Source organism: Abrus precatorius, unplaced genomic scaffold (genome assembly GCF_003935025.1).
Source record: "Abrus precatorius isolate BTA unplaced genomic scaffold, Abrus_2018 Scaffold6, whole genome shotgun sequence".
Classification (NCBI taxonomy): Eukaryota; Viridiplantae; Streptophyta; class Magnoliopsida; order Fabales; family Fabaceae; genus Abrus; species Abrus precatorius.
The window spans coordinates 21,536,235-21,548,078 of record NW_020874406.1 but is presented as its reverse complement, the minus strand read 5'-3'; the positions used below and the strand labels follow the sequence as shown (position 1 = coordinate 21,548,078).

At 26.4% G+C, this 11,844-nt stretch overlaps 1 protein-coding gene across 1 annotated transcript; it reads left to right on the top strand.

The window, feature by feature from the left end:
* Positions 1-3,940: 3,940 nt before the first annotated feature.
* LOC113869265 (homeobox-leucine zipper protein HAT5) lies at positions 3,941-5,906 on the top strand. The gene is made up of 3 exons (XM_027505508.1): positions 3,941-4,492; positions 4,808-5,202; positions 5,366-5,906. The coding sequence occupies exons 1-3, from the start codon at positions 4,366-4,368 to the stop codon at positions 5,825-5,827; spliced, it is 984 nt and encodes a 327-aa protein (XP_027361309.1). The 5' UTR covers positions 3,941-4,365; the 3' UTR covers positions 5,828-5,906.
* The last annotated feature ends 5,938 nt before the right edge of the window (positions 5,907-11,844 follow it).

The following is an 11,844-nucleotide window of genomic DNA, read 5'->3' as shown; positions in this document are numbered from 1 at the left end:
CATACTGACCCCTCCTCCGGTATTTCAGGAGATCCATATATATGTGATAACATGTTTTTAATTGTATTTGTAATAAAAGTATATGAAAATAATCGGATAAAGTCTCTATATATTTACAGCACCGCTCTTAAAAAAAATTATAAATCAATTATTATTTTCTTTGTTTAAAAAATAATATACATAACATATTTTTATTCAAAAAAATATGATGCTTGCCCATGTGAGAAACTTTACTTTATAACTCATCCCAATTTTTTTCTCTCATAAGATGTTATTAGGTATTACATGATAGGCAAGATGAAAACTTTTTGCCATTGAAAACTAATTTAGAACTTGAATTAAAATATTAATCTAGTCTAATAATGAACATATATAAAAGATTGGCTTAAATAACTTTTCTATCTTTTTATACTTGTAATTTTAATCTATTTTTTTTAGTTTTTTTTTATCTTTTTAAGTTTTTTTTTTGTTATTTTTCATTCTTATATGCTATTATATATTGTAAAAAAAATAAAGGAATAAAGCCAAAACAATAAAAAAAAATAGAAAAAGTAGGAACCACAAATAATAGATGCAGATTTAAAAAAAATAAGAAATTCAATAACTAAAATTTGATTAGATTTTTTTTTCTTGAACACTTTAACAATTTTAATTATTCATTTTTTTAATAATTTTATCCTAAAAAGTTACTTGAAAAAGAATGGTAAATAAGTGAGATGATTGATATAATAAATAAATAATATAATAGAAATTTAATTAATAATTTTTTCAAAAATTTAGAATACCAATCTTTTTAATATTTAGTTTAATATTTTGAAAAAAAAAAGAGGCTAAATCTCTCCTCATTCACCTTTATCTTCCCTCCAGAAGTTGAAGATTTGAATGGAAAATAAAATTTAAATTAACCAAAATTTATTATTATTAATTTAGAATATATATTTAAATTTTCTAAGTATATAACAGTAAACTTATTTGTTTGTTCTTCTCTCCCTTCTCCACACTTTTATTAAAATCCATTCTCTCTTTTTTTTAATTTGAATCAAATACTGTCTGAACAGCAAGTAAAAATAACCAAAAAAGAAAAAACAAATTAAAATTTCATAGAATTAAGAATTTTATATGTACATAATTGTTTCGGTGTAAATAAAAAAATTATAATTTCATACTAATTTTATAACTACAGGCTATCTAAATAAAGTCTTTTAATTATTTTTTAGGGAAAATTAGTTAAATTAGTTTGAGTGAAGTGAAAATTTAGATAAAAGTTATATATTAAATGTAAAGACAAAATTTTATATTTGTATTTCCTTATTCAGGGACGGGGTGAACACCGACTCTTTGTATAACTGTGAAATTATTTAGTTTTATTAATTAGCGTAACAATACAAAATTTGATTCTGGCATTACGTTAAAATGGTTTTCGACTAAAAGTCATTGAAATTTTTAGTAGTTATCAACTGTATATTAAAATTTTTAATTTTTGTATACAATTTGTTGATAAAAATTATTAAAAATATAAATGTTATTATATAAATTTCATGCATTGTATTCTATAATTTTTATAAAAATTTATTATACATAAATGATTACTGTGTACTCATAATTATATGTTAAAAATATCAATTTTTATACTATTAATAAGTTTTCAAAACTTTATCTAACAATTTATTAGTTCATATGGGTTTTATGGATACACAGAGTATGTAGGGTTATTGAATAAAGATAAATCAAGGATATTAGTTTTAGAATTGTTTTAATGAAAAATTAAATGATAAATCATCATGAAACCTTTAATTGATTTTGTACTTTTGTTTGCCTTTAGTAGTAAATAAAAATCAGCTAAAAAAATGCTAATAAAACCATTTTTAATAATTGAGTCTCACTTTTTTTAATTTTAAATTAATATTTTTGTTTAAATTTTTTATAATCCTGTAACTTTTAAGAAATTTTAATTAATAATTAAAAATATATTAGAAAAATATTTCAAAAGATACTATACATATCTTGTATATAAGCATGCGATGTGAATAAAATAAAGTAAAACATTTTTCTTTTCTGATCTAAAATTTAAAAACTTTATCAACTTTGTCAATTTATAGATACATATTTAAAAGTATAAAATTATAATATCTAAATCATTATTAAATTTATATATATATATAAATTATAAAATTATATATATACTAGTTTATTATTCGAATGTTAATTTTTTTTATAAATGTTAGGAATTTTTTAAAAAAATTTACTTCTTTCTCTTCATTTTTAACAACTATTAAAAATTAATAGGTTTTAAACTAAATTTTATTAACTTCTATATACAAACTGTGAATACTAATTTTTAAATAAAAATATTTTTAAATTTTTTTATTATGTCAAATAATTTTTCTATATTATATATTTTTAAATTTAATAATAATTTAGCTATCAAAATTTTATAATTTTTTATTTTATTTAATATGACTGAATACTTCTTATTAATTATTATAACATTTTTAAAACATTCATAAGATAGTTTTGTAATTGTTTATATAAAAATTATTTTAATTTAATGATACTGATATAGTAAAAAATATTATTGATTTCTTTTTAAATCAAATCCACAAGTAAAACCTAAATAATTTTTAAATGATTATTATATCAATTTAATTTTTAAACTAATTTTTTTTATCACCGGAACAGTTAAAAAATTAAGTTTATTATAACCAATTTAATGTTATATAAAAATTATTATTCAAAATTTATTTTAATATATTTAATATTTTTTAGCATAAAATTATGTTATGTAAATATTTAAAATATGTTTCAATTCAATTCAATCATTAAATAATAAAACATAAATTATGATTGTAATAAATGTAAAATTGAAATCACGTTAAAAAATATATAAACGTAAATCTAACATGAAAAGTATAATCAATATTACTAAAACAACTAAAAATTTATATATTTAAATATAAATTTAAATATGCATTCAATTTATAGATATTTAGTATTTTATAGAATATATTACATTTATACTATTTAAAGTTTAATAGACTTTTACTTGAAATAAAAAATAAATAATTAATAACTCATACGGTACATAAGCATTTTATTTTAAAAAATACATATACATATATTTTATGATAAAATTATTTTAATTTAATTTTATAATTATAAATAATATATTTTACCGATGAAATAGAAATAGTATATAATAATTTTTATTTTATTAAAAAAAATCACCTATGACAAAAGATACTTGTAATAAAAAATCAAAATGATAAAAATTTAATAAAATTATAATTATTTTAAAATATTAAAAATATAGTAAGAATTATTAATTTTATTTAAATAAAAATAACTGTAATAAATTTAAATATTTATAAAATTTTTAATAAATTTAAAACAAAATATTATGTAATTTTTAGAAATTATATAAAATAATAAAAAATAAATAATTTTTTTATTGATAAAATTAAAATATAATTAATAAAAATGAGAAAAAAATAAAATTATCACAACATTAAATATTTTATTTAAAGCACTTCCATCAGTAATACAAAGGTGAGGCTGAAGATCAATTATATAAAGTATGTGATATTATATTATTAAAAAAAATTAGATAAAAATGGATGAAATAAAATTTTGTTAAACTAAAAATTATGACTATAATTTGTTTTATTTCATAATATATTCTGTCATTTGTTTTCTATTTATTTATTCTGTTATATCCTCTCCCTTATTTTCAAGATATATTATGAACCTTTTTGTAAACGAATATTAATAAGATCAAATTGAAAAATTCAGAGAAAAAGTTAAATAAATGAAAAAAGAGATAAGAAAGTGATAGATGAGAAAGGGGCAATATGGTAACTCTGCACACCCTAGTCTAGGCTCCTGCTATCTAACCAGACCAAGGCTCCTAATATAACCCCATCAAGTTCCCCACCACAGAGAAGAATCTCTCTTTATTTCTCTCACTCTTTGTCTCAAAACCAAAATTTTCCAAAACTCTCAACTCTCATCAACCTCTCTCTCTCTCTCTCTCTCTCTCTCTCTCTCTCTCCTCCCCTGTCCAGTTCCAAACTCACAGCCTCTGACCTGCAATTTATTTACCTCTGACAGGCTCTTAATTTTGCTTCCAGTTCCTCTGAGTGATGGGTATGATCTCTCCTCACTCCCACAATTCCCACATTATAGTAATTCTCATCACCTGCTTCTTTTGTCATAAATTTTAGATCAAACTCCACACCCTGATCCACCCTTTTACTCCTTATGGGGCATCAAATGAATATGACTCTCTAATCTAAAACTCCCTCTTAGAACAAACAACACACACACTTCAAAGTCCACACTACCAACCCCCCAAAAAGTTCTGTTCCCATGGCAGGTGGCAAGCTTTATGGTGCCTCAAACATGTCACTTCTCCTCCAAAATGAAAGACTCCCCTGCTCCTCTGAAGTCCTCGAGTCTCTCTGGGCTCACACCTCTAACCCTCCCTCTTTCCAAGGTGATTTCTTCCTTCTCAATTCTTCTCTCTCACTCACTCTCTTCGTGCTGTTCAAGCGCTCACCACAACATATACTCACACCCATAAATTTAAATTAAAAAAATTCATTAACTTGTTTCCTGGGAAAACAAGAAAGTTGGTTTTTTTTTTTTTTTTAATTTCAGGACTCTTGTCTTTTTTTTCTTATGATGATTAGGCTTTCCCATGAAAAACTAAAAAAAAATAAATTATTTTTCTTCTTTTCTTCCTGGGAGAGCCTTCATATGATTGAATTTTAACGTTGTTGGTGTTTGGTCTTTGGTGGTTTGGTTTCAGGTTCAAAGTCGGTGGTTGATTTTGAGAATGTTAATGGGAGCAGGGTGGTGGATAGGCCCTTCTTTCAAGCGCTTGAGAAGGAAGAGAACGGTGATGAGGATTATGATGGGTGTTTCCATCAACCGGGAAAGAAAAGAAGGCTCACAAGTGAACAAGTTCAGTTCCTTGAAAGGAACTTCGAGGTAGAGAACAAGCTTGAACCTGAAAGGAAGGTTCAACTTGCAAAGGAGCTTGGCTTGCAGCCAAGGCAAGTTGCTATATGGTTCCAAAACAGAAGGGCAAGGTTCAAGACCAAACAGCTAGAAAAAGACTATGGCACATTGAAAGCTAGTTATGACAGACTCAAAGGTGACTATGAAAATCTTCTTCAAGAGAATGACAAGTTAAAAGAAGAGGTAAAAAAAAGGAAGAAAAAAAAAGAAAGACACACAAATACACTATTCAGCTTTTCTGCTTTATGCTACTACTATGAGCTCTTTATTATTACTTTAATAAAGTTAAATATTTTATCCCACTAATGGCTTAATGATTGAATTGGCACAATTTTCCTACCAACAGGTGAATTCTCTCAAGAACAAGTTGATTCCTAGAGATAAAGAGGAGGAGAATTCAGATGACAAGTCATCTCCTGATGCTGTCAATTCACCCCACAAAGAGCCTATGGATTTAATTTCAAATGCAACATCTGAAAATGGGTCTAAAGTGTCACTCCCTATTATGGTAACATGCAAGCAAGAAGATGCCAATTCAGCTAAAAGTGATGTGCTTGATTCGGACAGCCCACATTGCACTGATGGGAACCATCCTTCCTCATTTGTGGAGCCTGCAGATTCTTCCCATGCTTTTGAACCAGATCAGTCAGATTTCTCCCAGGATGAAGAGGATAACCTTAGTGAAAACCTTTTGACCCTCCCTTGCTTACCAAAGGTTGAAGATGCCTGTTATGACGACCCTCCTGAAAACTCTTGTAATTTTGGCTTCCAGGTTGAAGATCAAACCTTCTGTTTCTGGCCCTTCTGAATGCCTACACTTAGTGCAATGTTGAAAAAGTTGGCGGTTGTAACTCTGTACTAGAAGCAATAAAAATGGTATTACTTCTACTAAGGAATAAAATCAAAAGGGTAATGCATATTATGCTATTAACAAGAAACATTATTAAAAGTTTAAAAACACTACCACTTCTTTGACATAGCCCAAGTTTGAAAATTGAATTCCCAAAAGTCATGTGTCACAGGTATTCTTAGCAGTAACTAAAATGGTACAAAGTTAGTATAGCTAAAATTCAAAACTAGTTCAGATGTGAGCGTAGGTATCCCAAAATTTCAGGTGGGGTACCATAACCAATCGTTGTTTTACTCTTGGATATGGAAAGTTGAGTGGAAAGTGGAAACACCGGTTCTCTTTCTGCAGGATTCCTCTAGATCACCATTGTTTTACTCATGTATTAGGAAGACTTTTTATACGCATCCCTATCTGATGATGATTATGTCAGAAATATTTGGCATGTGTTGAATGAAATTGAAAAATTAAATAAAAGGAATGAATGAATAACGTATCAACACAAACAAAATACTGAATAGCTACAGTAACCTCGTAATCTTTAGGAGCACTAATAACATGTTAAAAAGTATTGGTCTTCCAAACATTGTGGCAAATTTCGTGATCCTTAGGTGCAAGCAATTTTTTTTATTATTATTATTTTAGATCTTTAACTGGATAGAAGAGGTTACTTACAAGTCACATCCTATTGGTGCAAATTCACATTCAAAATGTTGCTTAAACTACAACTTGCATGAACAGCAGTAACATCCATTGAAGGCCGTGAAAGTTGCCAGATACTTGTCCCATAAGAAAGTTGAATTCAACCCTACGAGCATCCCCACGAATGAAATTGAACTTCTCAAAGTAACTGTGACCCTGTGAGCAAATCTAAACATAATGGAAAAGATGGAGAATACTGAAGATTGCTATAGAAGTCAAGGTTTCTGGTGTGGCTCACTTGAACAAATTGGATTGGCGAGGACTTTTTAGCCCCCGCTAGCTCATTGGCGATGTTGACAGCTTAGTCTAATTTAAGCATTAAAATATTTGAAATTCATTCTTGTAATTAAACCCAGCGTTTGTTTCTTCATGAAGAATTTGTCCGTTGTAGAATATTGTTAGCTGTTGAATTTTGGTTCGCCCATGAAAAAGTCCATGTAAAGTGTCTCACCCTTAAAAATATTATCTGCATTAATATTTTACTTAAATGTGTTGCATCACCCATTGACAAGTTATAAATGGAGGCACCTTTCAGGGATGGCCCTTGTGTGCCTTGACATTATTCACGTGAAAAAAAAGTTTTAGCTTCAAGAAAGACACGCTCAAGTAAGTGTAATTAAATAATTAATTAAATTTTCTACGCTTGAACCTATTGGTGAAAGAGGGGTTCAATGATATTTATAAATATGAGAAAAAGAATAAAACAAAGTGAAAACATTGATCAATGCCATCTAAACTATATGTCCATTGATATTTTCTTTTTTGGGTTATAATGAGTTAGAGTAATGTAGAAGTTAAAAAGAGTGGAGTCAAAAATGTCATGCTCTAGTGTCTATTTTTTCAAATGTCATTGCTTTGTAGGCTTATACAGCTAAGGTCAAAAGTTTTTTTGTGGTCCTCAAAAGAGGAACACTGCTGTATTTGGCATTTGATTTTGGTGAAAGTGATGTTAAGTGAAGCTCTTTGGGGTCTTTTTCCTTTTTCTTTGTTGCAGCTTGGGATCTAAGTTGAAGCACAAGGTTCATTAATTATCCTTGTCCTCACTATAGTGAGTACCATAAACGGATCAATGTGAGGGCATTGTCTTATACCAGTTGTACTTAAGATTCTTTCTGAGCTGTGGCTTAGTATCAAGAAAAATTGACGGATATGAATTGTTTGTTATAAATGAATTTAAAGGCCTGCTAGTACATCTCATGTTGGGAGGGTAAATGTACATTGTTATAGTTTGTAATTTTGTACAATCAGAAAGTTATGGTCTAATCACAAAGCTCACCCTTCTGCAATTTGGTGGAAACACAGACATGAGAGTGTTAGACTTTTTCATTCTCGAAAATTGGAGTTTGGTAAAGGCACAAACTGGTTGAACTACTTTTAAAAGAGGTTGTGTACATATTCCGATCGAGTCCTCAAAAGGACAGATCCAGTCATTAGAGTGCTTGCAAAACCTCTCAGATCATATGAAGAGTAAACCACAGTATATTTTGGTTTCTTACATTTTTCATGTTCTTAATTAAATTATCTCATTTATTAGAAATGTCTTGTACTTTTTCTTTTTGCTTAAATAAAGAATATGGTGTGTAGTTGACAGCAAGTCCAGTTGAAAAATATCACATAGAAGTCTTTTAATTTAAGGGAAGAACTTGATGAATTTCAGATGGAACCAACTTAATGGTTATTTACATACAAGGATTGAATATCATTATTCAATTTAGTTTTGCACATAAGTCCATATTTTGATAAGTTAATTTCTATATGCCGATTTTTTTTTTATCCTATTTTGTGGCGATCATGTATATTTAGCTTGTTTTAAAGGAAATAATAATTTTATTTTTTATATAAGTTTTTTTTCATAAAATTACAGGGAAAACGTGAGTGTATGTTTAATAAGGTAATTTAAACACGCTCTACAAAAGCTAAAATTAAGGTAGTAAAACTGTCATTTCATTTTTTTAATCATCTTTTAATTTAAATTATATAAGCCAAAGTTAAGTATTATTTGCTTTTCTTTCCTTAACTCCTCTGTGTGACAAATGAAATGATAATTTATTCCCTCCTCATAATCAATCCACCTTTTGAGAGCATTAAATTGATTGGTTCTCCCAATATCTCAAGAAAATTAGATGCTAAATGAATGCCTAAACAAATGAAGAACAAAGAATGGACCATTTCAAGTTTCTCTTTTAAGTAGAAACATTCAAGTGCCTAACACTTAATTAAAACTTGAAAAGTTAATGTTTTTATACAAACTACTTATTATTGAGTGCTTTTCAAGTGACTCTAGAAGCTCTTGAATCCCTTGCCATTGGTTTCCTTTCCTTTACCTTTGATGAAGCCATGTTTTGCTATTTAAAGATCCTATGGATGAATTGTGTAAGCATTCCAAACATACTTACTTTGATCATCCTTCATATAATATCGAAAAGCATTGTTTACGTGTTAGACATGCTCTCAATGTTAACTACTCAAATGGTAGATATATATCTCCCAAAAGAAGTCTGAGATTTTTTAATTCTTTTTTTGACAAAATGTGAACCTGAAATTTATTTACATAAAACTAAGCGTGTATTACATAAATCAGCTCTCATTAATAATCGATAATAATACTATTTTAGTTTTATCATATTAGATTTGCAATAATGATAATTAAATCAATTTTGCAAGCCAAATTATTAAACCAAATTTCTTACTACCTAAACAAAAAATATCTTAATAAAAAATAAATATTTAAATTTAATGGACATTGTTGTACCGGGAAAAAAAAAATCAATGTTACATCCAAAGCCATATCTCCAAATATAAGTGGTGAGGGTGTTAGCACCAGAAAATATCTCCAAATCTCAAATATGCAATTTTTAATTAGAAACGTGTTTAAAAAATTAAATTTAACAGAGTTTGGAGTACTTATAAATATACTCCATGAATATACAGAAGTCTCGGATTATGAATTGGGTGATAAGTGATGATTAAAACCTTGTTTGAAAATAATTCAGTCTTTTATCTGTCTCTATCCATTTCGCTTTGAAAGGTTATATTGAAAGGGAAGGACTTTATCGCAAGAGTTGATTCATAATTAGAACTTGACATCTTACTGTTTACAAGGACAGGAGTGATATTGGTCCATTCATGGACTATAGTTGTAGACAACATGAATAGATAATCATATGTCAAAATCATTTTGTAAAGATAATCATAGATCGTTGAAGTTCCACACAAAAGAAAACATAATCAAATTGCCATAGAAAATGGCAAGCTTATGTGGTGCACCTTTACAAAAGGGTGCATCAACCTACTCCTCATTACGGATCTTTGATTAATCGTACGGCTAAGACTGTTCTGAAAGTTTTCACTTGTTGTTGAGTATGCCAAACACATCCTCCAGAGCATGGTCAATGGGACTAGTCAAGGAAGAGGACTTTGTTGATTCAAATACTCATTTCTTAAACGCAATGATGTTCGAGGTGTAAGTGACTTTGCTCATCTTAATTTTTTTAGAGAGAGTTGCTATCTTAAATTTATGCAACTTTGTATCATATCTCTACTATAACTTGATTCGACTAAATTGAAATGATGTCTTTGAACTAATTTAAAATACGTCATTTCATCAATATTGAATAAAAATTATTTTTAATTTTAATTATATTAAATAAAGAGTGCATTTAAATTAAAAGGATGATGGAATAAAGACAAATTTATACAGTATCACACTTTAGCTGTATTTATATGCAATTCAATGGATTCACAAATCACAATTTTCTTTGGTATATTAAAAGGTTGCCCACCATATAGCATGTGTTTGAATTGAAATTTGAAGGACTCAAATTAACTTTTATTCAAATAAAATAGACGTTCTCAAATGAAATTTAAATGCTATTAATATCTCATAATTAGAATAGAATATATGAGAGCTAAAAAAATTATAACAGCACTTACTACTGTGAATATAAGGAATTTAAATTTCCTAAGTATATGATCCTACGTTCAAGTAGAAATATTTTTCCTGCGACGATGGAGATTAAAGTTCTCCCGGCAGTGATTACGAGATAGGATCGCGTTTTTATTTTTATTTAAATTTTATTTATTTTTAATCCTTATCTTTAACATTAAAAATGCATATATATTCATTATATAAAATTAATGCATAATTCCTTCTAACCATGCTTTGAATTCCAATTCTATGTATGAAATAAACCTTTCGATTCGAACATAATAATTATTTTTGTAAATGATAAGAAAATGACGTTACTAAATGTCCAAAGCAAATTGTAACCTACTTAATGATTTACTAACAATATTTATCAAACTTATATATATATATTAAAAAAATTAAGGTATTTTGGGGATAATTATTGTCAATATTATTTTACTTATTAAGTTTTATAAACATTAAATTTATTAATAAATTATTGAATTAAAATTTTTATTCATTAAATAACTGTATAAAGAATCATAATAATTAAATTTTAATTATAGATTCATTAAATGATTATATTTTAGTGTATAATAAATTTTTTAAAATTTAAATAAATATTAACTATTAATTTTATATTTATAAATATTTAATTTATTTTAAATTTAATACATCTGATCAGCGTATTTTTAAATGATTTTTTTTTAAAAAAATGCACGGCAACGACTTTTCAATAGGTCATTCGTCCTAAGTACTACTTAACATATTAATATTATATTATTTAACAGATAAAATTATTAAATTTTTTATTTATAAGTGGTCAATGATAAATAAATAAATTTATTAAAATTTAATTTTAAACTATATTAATATAATATTACATATATTGTTTTAGTCATTTAAGACAATATATTTTAACTAATTGTACAGTTAAATTTATCAAACACTTTTAATTCAATCTTAATTAAAAATTATAAACTTTCAGTTGTAAATCATAAATGTTCAATTAATTTTTTATATATTTTAAAATATTATTATATTAAAATGAATATTTCAAAAAATTAATTAAAATATATTAAATGACTATTTAAATATTTATTATATTTTATAAATTTAAAAAAGTAAAATTATAATAAACTTATAATTAATCATAAATATTATATTATATTAAAATTTAAGTTAATATAAAATTAAAAATAAATATTTAATATCAGAATTATTTATATTATAAAAATAACTGTTAAAGATACTTTATATAAGAAAGTTTTCCAAATGCTTCTCATTTAAAAATATATACTCACTTTAATATATAAATAGATTTTATCAAATAGAGCCGTATTATTGTTTGACACACGCCAAAGAAAAA